Raw genomic sequence first — 26,758 nt, 5'->3', positions numbered from 1 at the left:
ACCCGTCACGCAGCACGTGTGCATGTGCACACACACACACACACACACACACACACCCCTCATCCCATTTCCTCAGCAGCCCTGGTGTCTCTGCTCCATTTTATTAAAGCAGAAAGCAGTGACAATTATTTTCATAATGAACTGGCTCTTCAAATTAATGCCAATTACACTATGCAATCATGATTAAGATTATGCATTAATCAACGGTGCCAACCTACTTATTAGCCTCTTTAAATAACGATCATGAGGACTGTATGGGAAGGGAGAGAATGGAGAGGAGCCATTTGAATGGGGGAGCTGCCTGAAAGTGGGGCAGGGTGCTCTCTCTAGAAGCCAAGGCCCAGAGCAGCCTTTCTTCCGTGGGGTGGAGCCTGAATCAGAACCCCAGCCCATCAGACCCCGAGCTCCCAAAGCTCCCTGCTCTCTAGAGCCCCCTGCACAAAAGAGAAAGAGGTCAAGAGGACCCAGAAGAGAGAGGGTAGAAGAACCCTCGAAGGTTTCTTGATTGATGAGGTTCAGTGCCCCCCTTCCCTTCCTCCAAAAGCACTGAGAAGTAAGTGTGGTTGATACTCTCCCTGAAGCAATGTCACCCCTATGTTAGGTCAGGTCACCCAGATGCAGAGCCTGAGTCAAGGATTTAGCTGCCCGGGGTTGATAGCAGGGAAGAGCCCTCTCTAGGAAAACCAGGTAGGGAAGTGAGCAAAGCAACATAGGGAAGGAGACAGGGGTGGACAAAGATGCAGCCTTGGGTAAGACCTGGTTTTTGTCTGATGCAAGGTGGGGGTGTCGGGAGGGGCTCTGGAGCACGCACACACACAGTTATACCCGCTCTGAGGCAAGGAGAACACCATTTTGAGCCACAGTCATTGGCTACAGACTGCCCCCAGGGCAGAGGTGAGAACAATTCTCTAGAGAAAAGGGCAGCCTGTGAACGGAATCAAGATTCAAACCCAAGTCTGCTGTATCCAGAACCCACTCTCTGAACCTCTGTACTGTATCTAAATATTTGCTGCCCGGGGGGATTCACACTTGGGGGGTCATCTTTGCACTGCTTTTGGGAGGTACAGATGGGGGGCAGCCGCTCCCCAGCAGCATCTCCGAGATGCCCCAGGGCTTCCGGTTTCTCCTAATCACCTCTTATTCCAACTTCCTTCTCTGCTGAATTTTCCATCCCCTCTCTCATCCCACCTCCTACACCTCTTGTCCTCGTTCTGCCCTGATTCATCCTGTGCTGGACTCTGCCCACCTTCCTTCACTGTCCCCAAAGAGCACAAGCTGGAGTCAGTTTTCTGTGACCGACTTTACTAAGTGATGGGGCTGCTGTAAGGAAGGAGATGACAGCACAGCTCAGGCTAACTGGGCACTAAGAACCAGGCATCACTGTGTTAACATGGCCCTTCCTGCCGTGGCCTCACCCACCTTTGGTCCTGGGGTATATTGTCCTCTTCTTTCTCTCTTTTTTGGCCCACTTCCTGCCTATACCCTTTCTCTGGGGCCCTTCTCTCCCATCCTCCCCACACAAAAACTCAACATCCCACCTTTGTTTCTTTTGCAAAGCAATTTAAAACTATCATTGTCTTATCTTCTCCATCCAGGCCCTAAGGGTGCTTTTTCATCTGGAAGGCTGCCCTTCCTCCAGAAGAGGGCACAGACTACAACCCCCTGGCCAAATTCAGCCCACCACCTGTTTTTGTAAATAAAGTTTTATTGAAACGCAGCCACATCCATTGTTTACATACTGGCTACTGCTTTCATGTTACAATGGAAGAGTCCAGTAGACCTTTTGGCCCACACAGCCAAAAATATTTACTATCTACTCCTTTATAGAAAATGCTTGTCAACTCCTGCCCTAGAATGTAGAAGCTCAGAATTTGTTTTGTTTTTCTAAATAGCATTGTTTCACTCCTCCTTCAATAACTACTGTTTACTAAGTCCTCACCGTGTCCCATGCACTTAGTTACATTGTTTTCTGTCTTGCTCGCAACAATCAACCCTTGGAAGTATGAACTCCATTTTGCAGATGGAGAAACTGAGTCTCAGAGAGAGTAGCTTCCTCCAGTGGGTAGAGCCAGGGTTTGAACTGAGACCTAGCTGTCTCTGGAGGCTGAGTTGGGAATAGCTCCACTATTGGGTCTAACAACTGATGACCACATGGGCTGGTTATGGTCATCTATGGTCATCTGCTTACTGTCAGCTGAATCCTCCTTGAGAATGAGGCCCAGGACTGACTTCTCTTACCCCAGCACCCAGTGACAGGCAGGCAGAGACCAATGGGTATTCATGGAACTGAATTGCGTATCCTCTGGGCTTGGGTCTCTGTGGCTTGAGACCCCCTCCCTCCTCTCCTTCCCACCTGCCAAGGTCTGAGAGGCAAGCAAGGGCATGTGAAGCCCTAGGAAACAGCCCATTGTCCCATGACCTTTGACCCTCATTTGGAATGGGACTCTCTAACGACTAGATTTCTCCTCTGCTTTCTTGGAAGAATTTTTTTAAATGTTTACATTTTAAAATATTAAAAATAATACTTATTCATTGTAGATAATTTGGAAAAATGAAGAAACTACAAAGAACAAGATTGAAAATATCCATACACTTTAAATATATGCAGTTTATTGTATGTCAATTATATCTCAATAAAAGTCCTTAAAAAAATAAATAAAATAAAACATAAAAAAAAAGAAGAAAAAAGAAAGTATCCATAAATCTCTTCTTCCCAGAGAAACTCACTGGTACCATGGTATAAATCCTTCCAGTCTTTTTTCTATAAATATAGATGTGTACTTTTTATTTGATAAATGTTTCATACTGTGATGTTATTTTGTTACCTTTCGGGGAGGGGAAGCAGGATGAGCATTTCCTGTATCAGTAAGTATTTTTAAGAGATTTTTTAAAAAAGCTATTTTCCTTATTACCGAAGCTCTGTTCAGTGCAGAACGCTGTGGGGAAAAGCACTAAGCAAAAGCAATCCATTATTTTTTTACTTTCTAGAAAGAACCTCTGTTAACATTTTGGTGTATGCCCTTCTGGTATGTCCTTTTTGATTTTAATTGGAATTGCATTAAATTTATAAATTAATTTGAAGAGAACTGACATCTTTACAATACTGAGCCTTGCCTTCCAGGAGAAAGTTATGTCTCTCCATTTATTCAAGTCTTCTTTTATGTCCCCTAGTAAAGTTTTGTAGTTTTCTTGATATAGGAATTGCACAAGTATTGTAAAGTATTTTATTTTTTTTGTTGTTGCTTTTGTGAATAGGGTCTCTTTTTTCCCCTGTAATTCCTCACTGTTTATTGCTGATTTATAGGAAGGCTATACATTTTTCTATATATGTTTTATATGCTGGCCCCTTGATGAGCTTTCTGTTTACTTTCTACTAGGTTTTGATATGATTCTCTTGAGTTTTTAAGAGAATGGTAATAAGCATCTGCAGATAATGTCGTGCTTCTTTTCTGATTGCATGACCATGATTTGTTATTTTTATCTTATATGCTATGATTTTAAAGACTATTTTATTTTGGAGACTGTCTGTCATATATGCCTAGGGAGAATGGTATAATGAACCCACCACTTGGCCCCAGCAACCAGTGACCCATGACCTTTCCTGCCCTATCTGCATTCCCTTCACCTCCACCCCTCCTATATTATTTTGAAGCAAATCCTGGACACCATATCCTGCCATCCTATACCCTGACTGCTAATGCCTGCAAGTTGTTCTGCCATATGGGTGGGTTTTAATATATTGAGTAATCTTCTGCTTTTGAACATCAAGTTGTTTCTATTTTTTTTCAATATTATGTCAAGAATATCCTTATACATAAATGTTTGTGTATCTCTAACTTTTTCTAAATTTGTATCCGTAGAAATAGAATTACCGGATCATATGGTATTTTGATCACTTACTTTCCTTTAAACACATACACACAATCACACTATGGCTTTTCTGATTAGAAATATAACACATGTTCACTGCAGAACTTTTTGAAAATACGGAAAAGCACAAAGAAGGAAATCAAAGTCACCCATAATCCTCCCACTCAGAGAGACCCCCTCTTAACATTTGGGGCTGTATTCTCCTCATCTTGTCTTATGGATGTGCTCGGCATGTTTCTGCATCCCCACACAGTCTCACACGCATGCACACTATGTGTTACAAGCTATAAGCCTGCTGGAATACCAGCGCAGGGGCCAGAAGGGCAGCAGATTTATTTGTTCACTTTTTAAAACATTTACTGTTTTTTAAAAAAATTTTTTAAACAATTGAACAACCCGGAACCCACCAACTGGTGGTGAATGGGTAAATAAAATGTGGTACATCCATAGAAAGTAACACTATTTAACAATAAAAAGAAATTATGTACTGATACGTTCTACCACATACAGGAGCCTTAGAAACATGGTGCTCAGTGAAAGCCAGATGCAGAAGACCACACATTGCATGATTCCGTTTCAATGAAATGCCCGGAAAAGACAAAGCTCTAGAAACAGAAAGTAAACTAGTGGTTGCCTTAGGCTGGAGGGTAGGGGGTGAAACAATGATTGACTGAAAGTAGGCAACGGGGATCTTATTGGGATGATGGAAATGTTCAGAAGCTGGACTGTGGTGATGGCCACGTAATGTAGTAAATACTAAAAATCATTGTACACAAAACAGAGTGAAGTTTGTGGAATTTATTCATGTAAATAATACCTCAATGAAGTTGACTTGTTTTTAAGAATAGAGGTTTGTTTGGGGAAAAAAGTAGAAAGAATAAAATAAGAATTCTATTACATGGGACTGTTCACTTGGGTTGTTTTGAAATGTCTCCTCTTCTTTTGTCAATGATGTAAATCCCTCCTCGTCTTCCTTCTGTTCTTCCTCTTCTAATGTGGGGTCACACTGCATCTCTGGCTTTATAACTTCCGTTCTTCACTTAAAAATACATCATGGATATTTCCCAATCATTAAATGTTTGCTCTTATATGGAAATATATGGCAAATTGACATTTCGTTACTATTTCTCTGGTGTTGAGCCTCTCTAGTTCCACCTCCTCACACATGATCTGTGTGTCCATCATTGGAGCCAATTCCTTGAAACCGAAGATATGAATCCAAGATGTGAGCATTTTTAAGGCTTTTGATACATTTCTAATGGCCATCAAGAAAGGAGGGTGTACTGGTTCCCACTTCTCCCAGCAGTTAAGCAAATGTCTGCTTCCAAACACCCTCGGCAAAGCTGAGTGTAATAATTTATTTTGTTTGCCGATGGGACAGGCAAAAAGTGGTATTTCACTGTTGGTTTACACTGAGTTTATTTGATTATTATAGGGGATGCACATTTCTTCATGTTAATAGCTCCTTTGTATTCTTTTTGTTTCTTTTGTGAAATGCCCATGCTTGCCCTTTGCACATTTTTAAATTGAAGTGTCTGTCTTTTTAAAGAGTTTCAGGTGCTTTTTATAAAGTCAGAACATCAACCTTTATACTGCCATATATATTACCGGTATTGTTTCCAGGTTTGTTTGCCATTTAATGTTGTTTATGGGAGTTTTGAAATCTACACATTTTATATTATTTCTGTAGAGTTATCAGTCTTTCTCCTGTGGTTTCTGACTTGTTGGAATGCTTACGAAGGCCTCCTCCACCTCGATACTGTATAATATTGTCTTGTGTGTGTGTGTATATATATGTGTGTATATATATATATATATATATAGTCTTTTTAGGTACTTTTATAGTGTTTTTCCCCCTTCCTTCCCTTACTTTCTTGCTATGTAATCTTTACTCCATCTGGAACTTTTTTTTTTTTTGATATATGGCTTAAGATTGGAATCTACCTTAAATTTCTCCCCAAATAATTGAAAAATTGTCTCAGCACAATTAATGAATAATTCATCTTCTACCTTCTGATTGGAAATAGCTATCTTTAGCATGTCTTAAGTACTTTTCTCTATTTGAATCTCTTCCTGGGAGTTTTTATCTCATTCCATTGACCTATCTGTGTTTTCATATGCCATTAGGACATGGTTTTAATTATTTTGGCTTTATGATATATTTTAAATCTGGCAGTGTAAGTCATCGCTCATCTCTTTTTAGGCTATCTCCTGTTTAGTCTTCCAAATGTATTTTAGAGTCATTTTGTCAAGTAAATATATATATATATATATATATATATATATATATATATATTCTTCTGTGATTCTGATAGGAATCATATTAAACTGAGAAAGCAATCTGGAGAAAAACTGACACCTCTACCCTTGACCCTAACTACCCTGGAACATGACATGCCTCATTTAAATCTATTTTTATGTCTCTCATTTAAGGTGTTTTTGTCATTTTTAATGTTGGAGTTGGTTCATGATTAGTTTAATATTTTGTTGATATTATAAAGGAAATCCTTTTGCCATTAAGTTTTTACTGGTTGTTGCTGATTTTTAAAAAACACAATTTGTGCTAACTGGTCATTGAACTTGAATCTCCTACTAGTTCTTACTAGTTTTCAGGTTTAGGGATTATGTTAAGCATTTTTAGGAAGGCATTTATAATCACTTGCAAATAAGAATTTTTTCTTTCCAGGGGGTGTGCCTCTAAATTCTTTTTCCTTCTTATCTCTTTGGTTAATGGTGTGGTGTGACTCTTTGCACACCTCTCTCTTCTTTTTCCTTTAATGAGAATGCCTCTAGTGTTTCACCATTAGTTGATATTAAAGGCCAATTTGAGCTGAAGATGCTTCAAGGAAGTATCTTTTCTAGAGCTAGATTATTAAGCAGTAGATATTGAATTTTATCAAATGCCTTCCTGCATTTTTTGAGTTGATCATATTTTTTCCCTTTGAACTATCTATATGATGGAATAATATTCATAGATTTCTTTATATTGAACCACACTTGCATTCCTGGAATACAACTCTGTGGTCATGGTATGTTATCCTCGTAATAATATTCTGGTAGATTCTACTTGCCAGCACTCTATTGAGAATTTTCATAGCAATATTCATAAGTCAGTCATTTTATTTTGGCTCTATTTGTCAGTCTCTGTTATCAGGAATTTGCTAGCTGAGTGAAATGAACTGGGAGGATTTTCATATGCTCCAGCACAATTTCTACGTATGGGAATTATCTGGCATATTATTGAACATTTGGGGGAAGAATCTTGCCCATAAAACGTTCTGAGCCAAGCATCTTTCTTAGCAACCCGCCTCCTTCCCCAGCACACACAATTTTACCCATCTCTTGTAGGAGGAATCTTTGAGTATGCGGACGGCCCGAACGCCCAGGTCATGAACGCTGAGGAGCATGCCTTTCGATTTTCTGCCAACATCATCAACCGAAACAGGACTCTGCTGCCCAACACAACCTTGACCTATGACATCCAGAGGATTCACTTCCACGACAGCTTCGAGGCCACCAAGAAGGGTGAGTGTGCCTCCCCGCTGCTCTCTTCTGGCTTTGGGATGGGTAGGGCCAGGCTTGCTGTCCAAGGTCCTGAAAACATGCCACATTTCTGGGTGGGTTTAGGGCTTAGAGTCTTTCCTGCCTGGTTTCAGGACCAGCCTCTGGCCCAGTTCAGCTTAGGTTGTATCATTTCTCAGGAGCGGCAGTCTGTTCATAAAGGAGCTCCCAGGCCACAGGCAAAGCCCGTGAGGGAAGGAAGGAGCCTTGGGAAGGGGTGGGGTATGAGGGGTGGGGCCTGAGATGGGTAAGGAGGCCAGCCCAGGTCTCCAGAGCCTCTGAACCAAAGCCAGCATTTTCACACTTATTTTTTCTTTCATTGAAATCCTGCCCAGTATATCAGTATTTAAAATATATATAAAACAGATTATGTAGAAGTTCAAATATGCAACACTTACTTGCCATAGATAGCTAGTCAGAAGCTGCTGCATAACACAGGGAGATCAACTCGATGATGGGTGATGACTTAGAGGGGTGGGATAGGGAGGGTGGAAAGCAGTCGTGGGAGGAAGGGGTTATGAGGATATATGTATAAATACAGCTGATTTACTTTGTTGTACGGCAGAAACTGGCACAACAATGTAAAGCAATTATAAGCCAATAAAGAGCTTAAAAAAAAAAAACCAACCAGCTGCTTCTCTGGGGACAACAATTTGACCCCAGCTGTGGATGACACTTGAAGTCTGACATTGGCCTCAGTATTCAGTACGTTTCCTTTTTTTTTTGGCCGCATAATAACAAGAAAACTATAATTCACAAAAATAATTGTAGTAAATCCAATTAAATAGTTTTCCCCATACCTGAATTTTAAAAAATCAAAAATAAAATACTGGGCTGCGTTCTTTCGCATTAGTGACATGTTTACCATAAACTCCAGTGACTACGCAGAAAAGACTGGAGAACTTTATTCCAAGATCCTCACTGAAAAAGCAAGGTAACTTGTCAATACCTGAATGAGCTAGCAGTTTCCACTGTGGCATTTAGCACACTTGAGTATACAAGTATTCACTTTTGTTATTGTCTTTAAAAATATCACTCATATATATACTTAATTGGAACTTAACTTAAAGGCTTAGATAACTCTGAAAATAACTTCCATAGAACCACAGAGTTCCATGGAACTCCCTTAAAAAAATCCCTCAGACTTAAGGAATCTCATTCCCAGGGAAGGCTAGGTCATTCTTCCTATAATATGCTATCACAGCCCTTTGCTTTTCTTCTTCCAGGCCCTTATCACAGTTTGTACTTAAATAATTGTATGCATTTAATGTCTTTCTCCTCCTCTCCAACACAACTAAGAGGAAGGTTTTCTCTTCTTAAATGGTGTAGCCCTGGCACCTAAAGATTGGCATATAGTAAGTGCCTAATGAAATGACCATTGAATGAAGCAGTGAATGAAAGGGGAAGAATGGGCCTTGGAAGGCTGAGCGTCATTGCCCGGAATTCTTGTCAGTGGAGCTGAGAGCGTTATCCATGCATCTTGGGAAGACAGGCCTATCCACAAGATCCGCTTGGTCTTTCTAAGGGGTTCCCAATAGCTAATCAAGGTCTCCTGAGCTCGCAGGTGCAGACCTGCCAAGGTGCTGCCTGCTGCCGGCTGTTTTCCAAAGCCCCATTGTGGGTAAACAGCTCAGTACAGAAAGGCAGAGTCGCCCGGGCTTGGAGCCAGACTGCCTGAAAGTGCACCATGTCCACTCTGATGTTAGTTGCGTGGCCTTGCACAAAATACCCAGTGCCTCAGTTCCTTTCATCTGCAAAATGGGCACACCTCTGTGAAGTGCTTAGAACAGTGCCTGGCACATATGAAGCACCATCGGACTTTGTGCTTATTATATTAGCTGCCTTGCTCTCCACACACTGAGCCATCAGGTCAGGGGCCTCACACCTTTAGGCACTTTCCCACTACTGGTGCCTGCCTTGCCCGCCTTGGTTCTCCTTGCCTTGTGTGCTGCAGGTCGGGGGTTCCCTGACATTGAGCACAGCTGTCACTGACGTTTTTGAAGCCACTGCCCAAGGGCCAAAATGCAAAGAAACTAGAGGCACCCCACCCTGTTAGCCTTGAAGAGCGGTCCTTTGCCCATCACGCCATTCCTCCTCTCCCTGTGCTGGCGTGCACTCCTCCCTGCCTGTATCCTCCTAGCTCTCTCCCAGCATCCACTGCAGCCCAGCCAACACTGTGCAGTCAGGTCTCCTTCTTGCTGCTGAGAGTCCATGCTGGCACCCCCTGCCTGGCCTTGTCCAGCTAGAAAACGACTGACCTCAATCAAAACTGCTCAGCGAAAAGGTCAAGACACAGAACAAATGCCTGGGGACAGAACACAGAGGCCTGTGTGGACACAACCACCCCAAGAGCTAGGCTGTGTCTTCTGTCCATTTTTTGTAAAATTCACTGAAAGACTACGATGACCCTCTAGTGGTGCACATGCTGTTCAGCACAGGGACCTTCCCCAGCAGGGAGCCCGAGGCAGAGCTGCAGAGCCTGCCGAGACACTTCCTCCGGTAGGAACTCACAGTCCCACACCACATGGGATTGCCTGCCGATGGATGAGTAGATCCGAGACGGAAACCCTCAGCTCTGAAAGTCCAGCCAGATTGGTCCAACGAACCAAAACCACAGCCCCTCCCTATCTCACAGCAGGCCACATGACTCGTTTGTGTAGTGTAGCCCCAGTGTGACCCTCCAGCCACATGTGTGCCACTCGCTCCCGCGGCCTCTGGGTCCTAGCCATTCCTGCCATCCTCAGGGTGCCAAGCTTCCTCCCACCTCAGGGCTTTTGCACATGCTGTTCCCTCTGCTTATAATTCCCTTCCCCCCCATCCCACCTCTTTACCTAAATAACTCCTCCTTCTCCTCTCAGCCTCTGGTCCTCAGGGGAGCCCTCTACAAACCCCTAGACAAGGTCAGGTCTCCCGGCTTCTATCTTTTAACACTCCGGACCTTTTTTTCACATCCCTGACCCCTGGCTGTGTGGGTGTGGGTGTGTGGGTGTAATTATGTGATTACCATCCATCTCTTCCACTAGATTACACAGCCCTTTGCCTCCTCACTGCTGTGCTATAGAATCACGGTCCTGACTGCTGGTGCCCTACACTAGTTTTGCATGTTTTTGAACTTTACATGAATAGAATACCGATGTGTGCTTTTTTGAGTCTTGCTTCTCTCACCCTACAGTAGGTCTGTGAGATTCATCTATGTTGTTGAATATAACAGCAGTCTCTTGTTCTTCATTGTTGTGTAGTGTTCCATCATACAAATAGACCACGGGTTTTTTTTAACTAATTAGTTAATTAATTGGCTATGTTAGGTCTTCGTTGCTGCACGCAGGCTTTCCCTATTTCTGGCAAGTGGGGTCTACTCTTCTTTGAGGTGCACAGGCTTCTCATTGTGGTGGCTTCTCTTGTTGCAGAGTACAACATGGGCTTCAGTAGTTGTGGCACATGGGCTCAGTAGATGTGGCGAACTGGCTTAATTGCTGCATGGCATATGGGATCTTCCCGGACCAGGGATCGAACCTGTGTCCCCTGCTTTGGCAGGTGGATTCTTTTTTTTTTTTTTTTTAAGCTTGTTATATAACTTTATTTTTTTAACAACTTTTATTGAGATACAATTGACTTACAATAAACCGCATATACTTAAAGTATACAATTTGATTTTTTTTCTTATTAGTAATATACATATGGCAATCCCAATCTCCCAATTCATTCCCCTGACAGGTGGATTCTTAACCAATGCTCCACCAGGGAAGTCCCTAAACCATGGGTTTTAAAAATCAAATTTACTGTGGAGCATTTGCATGGTTTCCATTTAAGGCACAGGGTAGTGCTGCTATGATCATCCTTGTCGATGCCTTTTGACGCATGAACATGCATATTTTTCATTGGATACATTGTGCACATATTCAGCCTAATAGTTTTCCAAAGCTGCTTCATCAGTTAGCGCCCCCCACCCCCAGTCATGCAGGACAGTTGTAGTTGCTCCACGTCTTTGCTTACTCGTGGTAAAGTCCATTTTATTTTTGGTGGTATATGTGGCAGATGTCTCACTGTGGTTTTATTTTGCATTTCCCTGATAACCAGAGACATCAAGCATCTTTTCACATGCTAATAGATCATTTGTTGTTTTTCTTTCCTGGAGCGCCTTTTGGAGGCTTTCAACCACTTTTGAAAGTTGAGTTGCTTGCCATTTTCTTATTGATTTGTAGAAAGAAGCCTTTTATATGTTCTGGACATGTGTCCTTTGTCGGGTATATGTATTGCATATATCTGTTGCAGATGAGCTTGCCTTTTCACTCTCTTAGTAGTATCTTTTGAGGAGCAAAGTTTTTCATTTAAAGGAGTTTATCTAATTTATCCATATTTTCCATTATGGCTGATGCCTTTGTGTTCTGTTTTTGTCTATCCTAAGATCATGAAGATATTCTCCTATGTTCTCTTCTAGAAGCTCTATTGTTTTATCTTTCATGGCTAGCTCTATGATCTGCCTCAAATTGATTTTCTAGGTAGGGAGGGAGGTAGGAGGTGAGGTTTATTTTTCCTACACAGTGCTGGTGGGAGTGAAAACTGGTTCAGCTTCTCGGGAGAACTGTTTGGAAGCATCTACTAAAGTGAAATGTATGTCCGGAAGGTTGTTTCTAGCCACTTTCTTGATAATAGTCAAAAGTTGGAAATAAATGAAAAGTCCATCAACAGAGGAGTGGCTAGACAGGGGAGTACAGTTATACAATGGAATTGAATCAGCAATAAAAGCAGAACCAACTTTGCTACACCCACCATCATGGATGAGGCTCACAGACAGGTCATTGAGTGAATGAACAGTGACCACCTCTGGAAGAGGGATATGAACTGGAAAGGGGAAGACAGAACCTTCTTAGGTGTTAGCAATGTTCTATATTTTGATCGAAGTAGTAGTTACCTGAGTTCAGTTATATGTAAAAATTCATAAAAGTCTATGCTTAAAATGAATGCCCTATACTGAATTGTATTATATCTCAATAAAAAATTTTAAGTGGCTCCTCTCTACCATCACTCTCCCTTAATGTCCTTCTGATGATGTACCTAAGACAGACCCCTGCTGTGGCCAGAAGCACTGCTGTCTGACCCTGGAGGCATTTCTGCTGTTGGATCATGCTCCCCATTGGGTTCCCTCCATCCCTCAGGGAACCCCATGTTCTGTGATCTTTATTTTTTCTTTTGATCCTTGGTTTTTAAAAATGTATTCCTCGGGAGCATCATTAGGACTCTTCGGGGGGAGGGGTGAACTTGGGCCTCATTCTAATTAACCCACTGATAATTCATCTTCCCTAGGCAGAGGTTCTCACCCCAGCCGGAGCCAGCCACCTCGGGCCATGTGGGTTGAGGGGGTGCAGAGGCACGGAGCCTGGCACCGCCTGCCCTGCCAGCTCTGATTGAATTAGTCCTTCCCTGCACATGAGGCCCCGGAGGCCTTTCCCCATTAACAGGGACTTTCACTTATTGTCTTTATTTTTAACTGTTTTGTGGAAAATTAAAAGATGAGTGACTGCCAGGCAGTGCCTGAGCCAACAACCCAGAGAGTGTCTGTGTTTTCTTCCAAGCCTGACCAGAGTGGGGCTGGCATCGACCCAGCCCTCCCCAGGCTCCTCTGCCTTCACTTATTCTCTGGGCTGCTCAATTCCTTTTAAGACACAAGTTGATTGGGATAATTTTTGCTACAACTACAATTGCCATGGAAAGGGGGTGGGGAACTGCATTCAGGCTGTGGACTCCTGCAATGACTGCGAACCACTGAGTTACTGTAAAATGACCAGAAAATGGATTCAAAATTGAAGCCACAAATAATGTAATTACTGCTGTGTGTGCTCAGGGCTGCCAGAACAAGAGTTGGCTGCTGCCCTGGAAACATCTGGAGATAAAGCTGCTGCTGCTGCTGCAACCCTACCCTGGTCCCTTTGGGGCAGCAGTGTTCTTCCAGGCTGGAAGCTCCTCAGAGGGTGGAAGGAACATGGAAGGGACAGGAAAAGGGATGTGGAGAGAGGCCATGAAGAAGAAATAGGTGAAGGGCAGGACGTATGCCTCCCGCCACCCAGCAGTGAGATCTAGTCATTGCATCTCTGACGGAATGAAAGCCAGAGTGGTCATCATGGTCGCATCCCACTATTGTCACTGCTCGCAGCACCAAGGCAGTATCACCACAGTGACTGTTATTGCCGCCAGCCGTGGTATCACCTCCACTCTTCACAACATCAGCATCACCATCATCATCCCTACCATCAGCAGCACCACTGCAGCGACAGCAGCATCTTCAGCATCATCAGTCTCACGAACGCCAGCATCCTGCTCTCGTCAGCTCCGTCACAGTCATGGCATTAACATCATCATGACCAATCTTATCAACACCATCCAAATGGTTATCAACTCCATTCACATCCTTGCCAACAACCCCCAGCCCTGCTCTCATCATCGCCGCCACTCTCATGGCATCAGCACCCTCATCATCACCTCTCATCACCACCAGCATCGCCACCACCATTGTTGTGACCACCGTCAACACTGTCACCTCCTCTCTCATCAGCACGTGCATCACCATCATCATTCCTACCATCATCAGCACCATGACTGTCGTGACATTGACATGTGCAGCATCGTCAGTCCCCTCATCCCCATCCCACCATTGTCATAACATCATCACCATTCCACCCTCGTCAGGGACATCGCTGTGATCAACAGCCTCATAGGTCTTCACCATCGCGAGTGTCACCACTGCCACTGCAGTAACCTTTGTCACCAGCCTCACAATCGATGGCAAAAATCACTTCCTTCAAGATCCTTCTTGCAGTCCTCTGCATCATCGTACTCTGGCGGGTCTGCTCTCCCCTGCCTCGGTCAAACAGGATCCCCAGACTTTGGACCTGGGCCTAAGAGGCTGGGCTGGGTGGGGATGGCAGGGTAGCATTTGCCTGTCTGCTTCAAGATATGGATCAAGGTGAGAAATCCAAAAGACAGGTGCTTGGAGCGGGTAGTGGAAGGGAATGAGACACAAAAGTTGTTCAACCAAGTCATCAATCAGGTCCTAGAAGGAAAAGAAAAATAGAAGAGACAGGAGATACTGGAATGGAAACCAGGGACATCAGAGGACCACTAGAAGGTTCAAAACAGAGGGAGAAGGTAGAGCATGGAGAAACCTACAGATTTCATAGGGTGTCTGCATCCTCAGATTTGGGCAAGAGGGAGTGCCCAGGCCTGGATGGCTGTCCCTCACTATCACCATCTCGTCCATGGTGCTATCCAGCTTCTGTAGCTGCTCAAGGAGGACCTGCTCGTAAGGGGACAAGTGGTCAGAGAGATATTCAGCAAAACCCAGAGAGCAGAAGAGCAGCATGAATGGGCAGTGAGAGTATAGGTCAGGGCATGACCTCCTTGGGGCGAGGGCCCTGAAGAGGAAAACTGTTCCCAGATTGGACCATTTACTGACAAACCTAGAGTTCCAGTTTTTGAAGCATTTATTATCTGTGGGGTTTATGTCACACACAGTCACACAGAATGCTGCCTGAGGTTTATTCACTCTAAGGTGACAATAGCAGGGACAAAAGAGTGCTTCCCAGACTTGACCTCCAGTCCCACAACTGTAGGAACACCAGGAAGGCACCACGTGCCCCAGTGTGTGTCCTCTCTTGCACTTGGCATTGGCCATGAGGAATCCTGGTCACCCCACAGGTGCCCTCCATGCTGGCCCTGCTGCCTCCCACACATGGCTATGCTGTCCCATGTTCCAGGCGGTTCCAGCAGACTCCCGGCAATAACTAGCCCACACCCTAGAGTGCTCTTTCATCCAGACCATAAGTGGCATTTTCTGGTGTTCTTGGGGGGAGTACAAATTTCAGGAGAAATAGCTACTTTATACAGTATCTCCTATTCCTAGGAGGCAGTGAGGAAGGAAGGGTGGATGTCAATGGAGAGGAAAAACACCCTGAAGACCATACATTCTGACCAGTTCAAACCACCCTGTCTCTTTGGGTCCCTTAGCCTAGGCAAGAGGGGCCCTTTCCCAGGGCCTGTGCTATAGAGGGGCTGCCCTTACCCTCCCCTGGTTGGCATCTCCTCTGAGGACAAGGGGTCAGTGGGAGCAAGGGGACTTGCCCACCAGGCGCCTGTGTCCTGCCCTTCCAGTCTTTGCCCCAAGTATCCAGAAATCTGAATTTCCTGCCCAGTTGGCTGTGTGCCCACTTCCAGGCCTGCATGAGCCTCTGCCCTGGGCTGTCCTCTGGAGGGAGAGCCCCCCTGCCATGGCCACACTCCTAGGCCCTATGTAGGGGTCACCAAGAGACAGCTGTTTGCAAGGGGTGTGGACAGAGCCTGGGCACCCCCCATGTGGGGTGTCCACGTGGGAAGTTCAAGACCCTTTACGGTTCAGGGTGGAACCAGTGGTCCAAGAGGAGGGGGCAGGGTGGGGGCTGGTGCCCTCTCTCCCCACATCACTGAGTAGAAGTCCCCATCCTCACCTGACTTTCCAGGTGGTTATGAAGGCACCTTTGTGGAAGGAGGAGGAAAGGGCATGTTTTGTAGAACAGTTTGTTAGCTCGACTTACAGTGTTTAAATATTTAGCCCCTTGGTATGTGGGCCTCTATTTGTTCTGTGGCCCTGGGCCTTGCAAATCTTAGGAGTGGACCTGAGCCCAGTAGGTCATTCCCAGAGGCCCTTGAGGCAACCGGGATGTGTCTGAATCCACTGCGTATCCATGTTTTGCCTCCTCCTATGTAAGTCATGTGTTCACACACGTGCACACAGTGTCATTGTCACGTCCACAGGCTGGTGGGTGTGCTGATGCTTCATTGATGGTTGCGAGTGACAGAAAGCCAAACCCTAAATTGCTTAAGCAAAAAGAGGATGTATCGCTCCATGCAACCGAAGTCCAGGGTTCCACATGGTCATGGGGCTCATATTTCTTTCTCTCTTAGCTCTTCTCTCCTCTGCACTGACTCCATTCACAGGCAAGCACTGTGCATTTTCTGTGAGCACAGGGCGCTACTCCACCTTCAGTTCTTACCTCCTCCTGGGTCCAGTCATAGCAGGAAGATCCCCCTTCCCAGTGGGAGGTCTCATGCCATCCCGTTGGCTCCAGTTTGTCACAGGACCATCCTCCAAACCAATGGCTGTGGCCTGGGGGCAGTGAGTGAGCAGTCGGGCTAGGGCCTGGGTCACTTGCCCTACCCCTCGTGGGTTGGACATGGGAAAGGCAGTGGAGCCCAAAGGAAAACTAGAAACAGTTGGCAGAAGAAGGGCAGTGGCTCCTGGGGAGCCCTCCCCTGACTGCCCCCAAGAGGTCCCCCTTTATGGGTGTTTGATACACAATCCCTGCATAAGCCTAGGCCCTGCTTTGAGTCCCAGCTGCCCTGGTTTCTGTTCATTTCATGCTCTGCTGTGCGCACTGATGCTTGCCCTTCCCAGAAGCATCTGCCGTCTGACCTGCCTGAGCCCTGGGGCTCCCCCAGGAATGTGAGCTGTTTGAAGGCAGGGATTCAGCATCCACTCACTCAGCAGATGTCAGTGAAGCACCTACTCGGTCCAGATACTGTGTTAAGCACTGTTGAAACAGCAATAAACAACACAGATCAAGCCCTTGCTGCCCTGGAGCTTGCTGCATTCTAGTGGGAGGAGAAAGTCAACAAATGAACAAGACTTCAGTGGTCATTTAATAAACAAAGCAGGTGTGGGGTTTGGGGGGTGTGGCTGGACAGGAATTGCTCTTACAGGTTGGGCAGTGATGTCTTTCTAATAAGACACAAAGATGCAGAGACCTGGAGGAAGGGAAGAAAGAAGACATGTGGATATCTGAGGGAAGAGCATTCCAGCCAGAGGGGACAGCAAGTGCAAAGGCCCTGAGGCAGGAGTGTGCTTAGCATGTTTGAGGAACATCATGGAAGCCGGTGGGGCTTGAGTGATGTGAGGAAGGGAAAGAAAGATGAGAGAGGAAGCCAGAAAATGGTAGTGGTGATGGGGACAGGGTGGGGAAGAGCTGCAACAAGTAGGATCTCATTAATCACTGTAAGGTCTTTGGCTTTGAGACTGAGTGAAGCAGCAGCCCTTGGAGCACAGGTGTGATGTCACCCACCCTGGGTTGTGAAAGGTAAGATGGTAGGGAGGATTACGGAGGAAGCCAGAAGCGGTGAGGAGGCTTCTGCAATACTGCAAGCAAAAGATGATGGTGGCTTGGATGGGGGTGGGAGTCCAAGAGGGTGGTCAGATTCTGATATGCTTTGAAGGAGAGGCAACAGGAGTTGCTGATGGGCTGGGATGTGGGATATGAGAGGAGAGGAGTCGAGACAAAACCAGAGTTTGGGGCATAAGGCACTGGGACAGTGTAGCTGCCATTTACTGGGATGGGGAAGGCTGGGAGGAGAAGAGGGGGTGACATTTTGGACATGTTAGGTCTGAGGTGCGTCTTAGACATGCCAATGGTGATGGCGAGTGAGAGGTGAGATGTACAAGTTGGAGTTAGAGAGCAGGTGGGGCTGGAGTTTGAGAGTCATCAGCAGGTAGGTGTTTCACTCCTGTATGTTTCTCAGCTTCCTCTCAGAACAGGACCAGGTACAAAGCTGGTGATGCTAATCACAGAAACGGTAACATAGAAGAAACCATCTTTTCTGTTTCACGAATGCTATGCTGCATGCTTTTTTTTAATTGAAGTGTAGTTGTGTTAGTTTCAGGTGTACAACAAAGTGATACACACTCACATATACACACACCCGTATATATGCTTATATATATAAAATACTGAGTATAGTTCCCTGTGCTATACAGTAGGTCCTTGTTTGTTATCTGTTTTATATATAGTAGCGTATATCTGTTAATCCCAAACTCCTAATTTCTCTCTCCCCTCCTTCCCCTTTGGTAGCCATAAATTCGTTTTCTATGTCTGTGGGTCTATTTCGGTTTTGTAGATAAGTTCATTTGTAGTCATTTTTTTAGATTTCACATATAAGCGATATATATTTGTGTTTGTCTAGCTTACTTCTCTTAGTATGACAGTCTCTAGGTCCATCCACGTTGCTGCAAATGGCATTATTTCATTTTTTATACCTGAGTGATATTCCAGTGTGTGTATGTGTGTGTACCATACCTTTTTTATCCATTCATCTGTCAGTGGACATTCAGGTTGTTTCCATGTCTTGGCTATTGTAAATAGTGCTGCAATGAACAATGAGGTGTATGTATCTTTTCTAATTAGAGTTTTCTCTGGATACATGCCCAGGAGCAGGATTGCTTGATTGTATGGTGGGTCTATTTTTAGCTTTTTAAGGAACCTCCATACTGTTCTCCATAGTGGCTGCACCAATTTATATTCCCACCAACAGTGTATACTCATTACCTCATTCAACTCTCCTGTGATTCCCTAAGGCGAGGGCTATTACAACCCCAGTTTCCAGATGAGGAAACTGAGATTCAGAGAGCTCATCAGTCACCCATCCTCAGAGGTGTCATCAAGATCACTCCCCCTCATGCCCCCAGTGCCCAGCTGCCTGTTGAGACAGCACTCACCCCTGTACCGTCCTTCCCCCCGCTCCTCCGTTGCAGCCTGCGACCAGCTGGCTTTGGGGGTGGTGGCGATCTTCGGGCCATCCCAGGGCTCCTGCACCAATGCCGTCCAGTCCATCTGCAACGCGCTGGAGGTGCCTCACATCCAGCTGCGCTGGAAGCACCACCCACTGGACAACAAAGACACCTTCTATGTGAACCTGTACCCGGACTACGCCTCCCTCAGCCACGCCATCCTCGACCTGGTCCAGTACCTCAAGTGGCGGTCGGCCACCGTGGTCTATGACGACAGCACAGGTGAGTAGCCAGGCCTGGCTGGGCCATGGGCAGGAGGTGAGGGTGGCAGAGCCCCAGGATCAGGCTCCTTGATGCTCTACGTCAGCTACCCCTGGGGAAAATGTCCACACTTACACCCAAGCCTCATCCAGTCACCCTGATGCTCGCCCTGCACTCAGCTGCAGCCCCGTGCACACCAGCCACTCTCACCCCGCCCAGCCCACTTCACGCCTGCCCTCCACTCCCCCCTCCACCCCAGCAGCATGCTCCATTCTGCACTCACACCTGCACAGCCACGCCCACACCTGCCTGCACCCGCACATTCCCACATTCTCATCTGCAGCAAACGCTTCCAGCTCCGTGCTGGCTATGAGTGCAGACTCTGAACTCAAACCAAACAGTACATGGTGCGTGCCGGCTCTGCGCTTACTAGCCGGGCAGCACAAGCTGTTTCCTCTCCTCCCCTTTCTTTCCAAAGACTCAAGTCCCAAGACATTTCTTAGCCCTCACTCTTAAGTGAGAGTGACCTTGGCAAGTCACTTAACCCATCTGGCCCTGTTCTGCCCATGTGACAAGTCAAGAGCTACAGCAGCCAACGTGGAGAGAGCCCTCCAGCTCTCAGCTGCCTGTGATTCAGTGTCAGCTCTTGATTACCTCCTAATGGGGAGTCGGGATAGTGGGGAGAGGATCCCTCAGAAAAGACGATCAGAAGTTTAGTTAACTCGGGATTTGACAAGCATCTCTTGAGTTCCTGCTATACCCAAAGCACCAGACAGTAGACCCTGGATGGCAGGGACCCCCACCCCTGCTCAGTGCCCCCAGCTATTGAGAGGCACTCCTGCCCAGTTGCCAGTCATGGCCAGTGTTGCTCAGCCCTGTAGTTTTGTCTGTCTTAACATATGATGAAGGATTGTCTATCTTTGAGCCTGTTTCTGCTTCCAGACTATGAGTCTTCGGTGCCTCTGGGATTTAGCACAACATCTGGTACAATGTAGATGTTTAAATGTTTGTTGAATTGAATTGAATGGAACTGAAAATAAAATGGAAATAAACTATAATTAAATATGGCAGGAAAGGGTGTGCTGGACACTGGTAAGGGAGAAGAAATAAGGATGTGGTTATTCCATCTTGTTTTGAGGAGTTAGTCGTATTGAAGGGGGTACGTGCCCACCCAGAGCTCACAGGTCTTTCTAGGCCATCAGAGCTAAGAGCCAAGTGACATGTACATACAGTCAGAGCTAGAGGCACTTGGGGAGAGGAAGCTCCATGGCCTTGGCTAGTCTGGGCTGATTTACCAGAGGAGGAGAGACATGAGCCTGGCCTTGAGGATGGACGGACAAGGAGGGGAGTCACAGAGGCATTACAGGAGGGGGGGAAAGTGTGAGCAAGATGAGGAGGTGGGGCTGTGCATGGCAGTCCCATCAAGAGGACAGCCTGGCAGGGGAAAGGATCCCAGCATGGAGGGTAGGAGGTAAAGGTCAGATAAACCACATGTATCAGGCTGTGGGCAAGGTCTCTGCTGTCTAGCTTCAGAGTTCGGGCTTTATCTTGTAAGCAGCCAAGGACCATTGAGTGTTGTTGAGCAAATAAGTAGAATAACAAAAGCAGAGTTTTAGAAGGTGGCACTGACAGCAATGTACAGAGGGTTGGAGGGAGAACCTGGAGCAGGAAGACGGAGGCAGAGGTGGCCGTACTGGTCCAGGCAGGAACAAAGGGACTGCTTGGAAGAGAACTTGGGGCCAGAATGGAAGACAAGAATTGGATGTGAGCAGGTAATATTGAAAACTGTAGGAGTGTCATGGGCACAGAATAGTCAGAAGAGACACTGGCATTAACCACTGCCTGGCAGTATCAGGGCCTCCGGGCTGGATAGAGTTAGAGGGAGGGGCTTTGCAGAGGAAAAGATGCTATGGCATGAAGGTAGATGCCAGTGAGACTGGTCAGAGCAGATGCTAAGGCCTGGTGCCTCCTTTCCCAAGAATGTCTAGCTCTGGCTATAGGTACACATCACTTGATTCTTAGCTCTGATGACCTCTGGGTGGGCACTCACAGCCCTACAATATGATTAACTTCTCAAAAGAAGATGGGATGACGTCTTCATTTCTTCAGCCTTTCCAGTGCCCAACATACTCTTTCCTGTAGTATTTAAATATAGTTTAATTCAACTTGATACTCAGTTCAATTCAACAAATATTTTAAAACATAGGGGAGTCAGCGATGGAGCTGGTTTGGTCAAAAAGAACTTAGTACTAGGGATTCAGGGTTGGATTCAGTCAAACAATAATATAACTGATGAAAAATAGTGGGTAGTAAGAAGTATGCTCCCAGAATCAGGATATTTCAAGGGGACAGGACAGCTTGTGCGTCATCAAACCCATGGAGTGGGAAGCACTTTATAGCAGACTTTGACTGTGTTTTTCTTTGGGGGTTGTTTCCATTAGTGTGTTTTGACTGTGAGTAACAGACGACCCACCTCAAACTGACTGGAGCAGTAGCCACTTAGTTAACTCACTGACAAGAAGTCTGGAGTTGGGCCTTTCCAGGGCTGGTTTAGCAGTTCAACGGAGTCAGGATGCTGGGTCAGTATCACTGCAGTTCTCTTGACTTTCCCCCACAATAAAGTTGCTGCAGCCCCAAGCATCACATCCTTACATGATGATGCCCCAGGAAGTGGTAAGGAAAGAGGTAGAAGCCAAAGGGATTGCTCTTAATGGGATTTGTGCCTCATCAGGGAGGAAAATCTGTCTCATAACCTTCCAACAGAACACACTATACAGCTCATCGAGTCTGCGCCTACTACCCTAAACACACTCAGATGGGAATGGGACGGCCACTGCTTGGCCTTCCCCCAGAGTCATGTCTTGGAGCTGGCACATTGCCACCCAAACAAAATCATGGTCCTCTTAGTATGCTTGAAAAAGGCATATCAGTTATCTATTTCTACAATAATTCTGTGTAACAAATCGCCCCAAAACTTAGTGGCTTAAAATAATAAGCATTGATTTAGCTCACAAGTCTGTAGGGTCAGTGACTGACTGATATTGGCCAGGCAGTTATTCTGGTCTCAGCTGGATCACTCACCTGCCTGGGGGTCGGCTGACTGTTGGCTGATCTAGACTGGCCTTGGCTGAGATAATGGGGTAGGTAGGCTCGCATCCTCCAGCAGGCTAGCCCAGGCATGTTGTCATGACAATGGCAGAGGTGAAGAGAACAAACCCAGGGTGCAAATCCATTTCAAGTGTTCACTTATGTCATGCCTGCTAATACCCCATTAGCCAAAACAGTTCACACAGTTGAGCCCAGTGTCGTGGGTAGAGCAAGTCACCTGCCCGCAGCTGGAGGGCACTGTAAAATTACATGGCAAAGGATGTGGATGTAGGGAAGGGTGAAGAATTGGGGTCGTCACTGCAATCCACTACAGAGAGAATTGTTTTAAAATATACCTGGGATTTAAAGGGTAGATATGACCAAGTGATGACATGAAGAGGTCAATGTCCTAGAAAGAAGAGTTGTTACTTGCAGTTCCCTAGAAGCAGAAGGGGGCACGTTGTGGCACCCACAGCCACATGGAAGGTTGGTCAGGAGGCAGGAGCAAGGGGAAAGCATGGACAAGAGCCTTTATTACTATAGAGGCTTTATTACTTATTAGTGTAATGTTGCCTGGATTACTATGTGTGGAATTTCTTAGGTGCAAACATCCCATGTGGGGCAGGAGGCAAAACCCCAGAGTTTGGGGTTTGTGGTTGTTGAGTTTATAATATGATTTTTGTGTGCCCAGGAAAACACAGGGATAATAGGGATACAAACCACTGTGGTCATTAGTTTGGCCCATGATTTCAGGATGCCAACTCATCATTTACAGAATGCCAAGAGTGATTATTCCAGGAACCAATGTTTGCCCCGTGAGCTTTGCCACACAGCCACCTTCCTAACCCAATCTATGCACAAAGACTAATTCCTATCAAGAATTAAAGGAAAGGGGCTTAGAAAAAGCTGGGGTGGAGTAAAAGGCCCCAGTCTAGGAGCCAAAAAGACTGGGTCTCAAATTTTGATCCCATGGCTAGCATGTGGCAAAATCTTGGGAGGAACCTCTATGGGCCTCAGTTTCTTTATCTGTAACATTGGGACAGAAGCCCCTACTCTGTATGCCTTCTAGGACAGGGAGATGGTTACACAGGGTAATGAATGCAGAAGTGCTTTGTAAGTGAAAAGCATGACTTCAACAACTATGATTCACTGCAGATATTTTGAGAGAGACTGATTAGGGAAGCAGCCAGGAAGGAGAGCTCATCTCAGGCGAACGAAGAGCCTAGTCCTCTGCTGGGATGGGCCAACACGAGCCTCTGGTCTCCTTCGGGAATACACTGATGGGAAGGAGGTCTGACATTTGCTGCTGGAGAATGTGGGTCACTGTGTGTTACACGGGGCAATGAACTTGGCTGACAAGAAAGCTCTGGTGGCCTCTGCTCCAGCATCCAAATGGTCCCTGTCCTCATGTCCTGAGTCCCCAAAGCCCACGTGCCTACTGATGCTATGCCTGGTTCTGAAAACTGAGCGAGTAGGAGCAAAGTGTGCACTCAGGGCCTCGCAGGGTAATGTGTGTGAATGGGCAGCATCATTCAGCCAAACTAAGAACTTCTGGGATTAGTTGAGGAGGGAGGATAGGGATGGGTGTGTGTGTTTGTGTGTGTGTATGTGTGTGCACGTGCGCTTGGGGGAAGCTTATGGCCCCTCTCTCCTCTGCTAAGGTTACCTGATATCCTCTTCCTGCCCCTATCAAGTTTGGAATTACGACACACTGGAGCTCCTGTTTGGTCCAGACCACTCCAGGACTCCAGAGCCCTCTCCTAGCCCACGCACCTGGATCTGAGACCTTCCAGGAGGCTGGGGATTCCTGATGCCCACAGCCATGGCAAAGCTTGTTTGGGAGCTCTTTGGGAGGCTTAGATCCCAGAGAAATATCTCTGTCCTCCCCAGCAGAGTGGAATGATGGATACCAGTCAGATTGCTTTTCTGATGTCCAGCCCTCAGGAATGGGAATGAAAGGCTGAACAGACCCAGGCGTATGTACCAGAAATGGCTTTGGAAACCCAGACTTTTCGTTGGAAGGCTTGCAAAGTGGGCTGTCTGTGTGTGTGGACTCTGTCCAGATAGGGGGCCCTGCGACAGCTGATTGCCAACTTTAATCCATCACAAACTAGCTTAAGCCAAAAAAAAAAACAAAAAAAAAAAGGCCTGTGGAGGGTGGGGTGAGGGGAATTTTGTTGGTTTCCTTTACTGGAAACTTCAGGAGTAATTTTAGCTTTAGGGGTACAAACAAGTATCTTTAGGGCTTATTTTCTTTCCATGTGTCCTGACTTCTGCCCTGTTAGAACCACCAGATTCTAAGCGGTGATCCCCAGACTCACTTCTTCCCCATTTGGAGTTAAATGGAAAGGGAGTTATCTCTTACCAGTTACTCTGGCACAATTCCTGGGAGTCATCTGATAGGACCAGCTGGTGTCACACATCCATCTCTAAGCCTGTACCTATGCCTAGAGCAATGTGTGTGCTGATTGACCAAGCTGGGGCCAGATTTTGTGTCCCTGGAGGGGGGACAGATCCCTCCTGAGTCATGTGGACTGAGCATGGGGGAGGAGTTGTTCCCCAAAGGAAAATTGGAGTGTTGTTAGCAGGGGAAATGGAGCATGGCGGAGTGGATGGTGCCTCCAGGGTGCGGACACCGAGCCCTGAGTGTGGGCAGTGCGTCCAGCAGGTGGGAGGGGATGGCCTGCTTGGGACCCTGGCCCCCCACTGCCTCAGCCCTCCCTGCAGTGGGTGGGGCTATTGAGAACAGCAAGCAGGCTCCCTTCCAGGCTACACAAAGAGGAGTCAGCAAGAATGGACCTTGTAATAGGGACAGAAATGAACTTAATTAGACCTACGCAAGCCATTCGTCTCCAGGAGGTGACATTCAGTTTTCCCTGGAAGTTCCCAGATTAAGTGGTTTTGCAAAATGCCAAGGTGGAGGATGGATTTTTCAGTGTGAAGAGAAAAAAACAGTAGTCAACCCAATTATGGAAATTTGTGTTGAGCACAACCAAAGTGCCAGGCCCTGTGCTGGGGGTGTGGAAACCCCGCCCCTGATGTTGAGGAGCCGGTGACAGGACAAGGAGAGTGAGATGAGGCCAGAGGAGGCTAGTGCTGAGGGAGGAGGCCTCCGAGCTGGGGAGGAGAGGCAGAATGGGAGTGGGGTGGGGAGATCTTGTCTGGACAGAGCAGCAGGAGTAGGCTTCGTGGAGGAGGTGGCTGCCTTGAGCCTGGAAGAATGTGTAAGGTTTGCGGGGGGGGCAGCCTGTCCTTGGGGATGAGGGCAGGGGGTGGGCACAAAACACCGCCTGGCCTTCCCTGGTTTAACAGTTGGTACAGCTGAGCCTGGAGCCACCCCTTGTGCCGCATCCTGGAAGCAGGTTGCTGGGGCCGTTTAGGAGGATTATGTCCCATGCTTCACAGTGTTGCAGGGGGCAGGGGGCGAGGGGCCAGGGGGAGGGTGACTGGGGGGGGGCCTCTTGTTCGGGCTCCATAAGTCTCTACACCCACTGAGTTAGAGAGGTGCAGGTGGGCAGAGTCAGTGGGGATTTGCTAGCTGTCCGTGCCTGCTTTTGAATCTATAGGTGTGTACACAGCTTTATCTACATGTGTACGTGTGTGTGTCAACCCAAGTGTATATCCTATCTGGATCACCGTTCATGTGCATGTAAGCCTGTGTTTGTGTGTGCACACGTGTCTGTGTGCACAGCGGGGTGCACGTGCCTGTGCCCCAGTGTGCTAGTGCCTGTGTCTGCACATGCGTGGCTGTGTCCATGCACATATCTCCGTGGGTCACGTGCCAGTGTCCATGTGTGTCTGCAGACCTGTGGCCACACGAGTCTGTGGATGCCTGCAGCTGTGTATGCACGTGCTCACGTGCGTCTTTTGCGCCCCGGGACCTCTCAGGGCTCATCCGACTGCAGGAGCTCATCATGGCCCCATCGAGGTACAACATCCGCCTGAAGATCCGCCAGCTCCCCCTGGACTCTGATGACTCGCGCCCGCTGCTGAAGGAGATGAAGCGAGGCCGGGAATTCCGCATTATCTTCGACTGCAGCCATACCATGGCCGCCCAGATCCTCAAGCAGGTGCGTGAGCGCTGGCCAGCGGGAGGGGTGGTTGGGATCTGCCTGCCACTTCTCCCACCCACCCACCCCCACGTCCCAAACACAGGCATGATGTCAGCCAGATCCAAGTTCGACCCCTCGTCTGCCTCTTTCTGGCTGTGTGACCTTGGGTGGTCATGGTACCTCTGTGAACCTCAGTTTCACCAGCAGCAAAATGAACACAGTGCTCTTGGCCCTGAGCTGATGTGAGGATGGGATGAGATGATGGATGAGCTGCCCCAGCCAGGCCTGGCACACAGAGGGTGCTGCGTAAATGGCAGTTTCCACGCCACCTCGGTGCAGGTGGGAGGCAGGGGCTGCCGAGAGGGAACAGAACGCTTCGGAAAGCACAGAGAGGCCTGGG

General features: G+C 46.8%; 1 protein-coding gene across 1 annotated transcript in view; it reads left to right on the top strand.

The window, feature by feature from the left end:
* Positions 1-26,758, top strand: part of GRIK3 (glutamate ionotropic receptor kainate type subunit 3) — a 235,422-nt gene that overhangs the window by 132,953 nt on the left and 75,711 nt on the right. The window contains exons 2-4 of the mRNA XM_057744441.1: positions 7,219-7,395; positions 18,983-19,240; positions 26,195-26,376. Coding sequence (XP_057600424.1) covers positions 7,219-7,395; positions 18,983-19,240; positions 26,195-26,376 — 617 coding nt within the window. The remainder of the gene's footprint in view (positions 1-7,218; positions 7,396-18,982; positions 19,241-26,194; positions 26,377-26,758) is intronic.

The sequence above is a fragment of the Hippopotamus amphibius genome, chromosome 1 (genome assembly GCF_030028045.1).
Source record: "Hippopotamus amphibius kiboko isolate mHipAmp2 chromosome 1, mHipAmp2.hap2, whole genome shotgun sequence".
Lineage (NCBI taxonomy): Eukaryota > Metazoa > Chordata > Mammalia > Artiodactyla > Hippopotamidae > Hippopotamus > Hippopotamus amphibius.
Note: the sequence above shows the minus strand (reverse complement) of the source record. Positions and strands in the feature narration are given on the sequence as shown.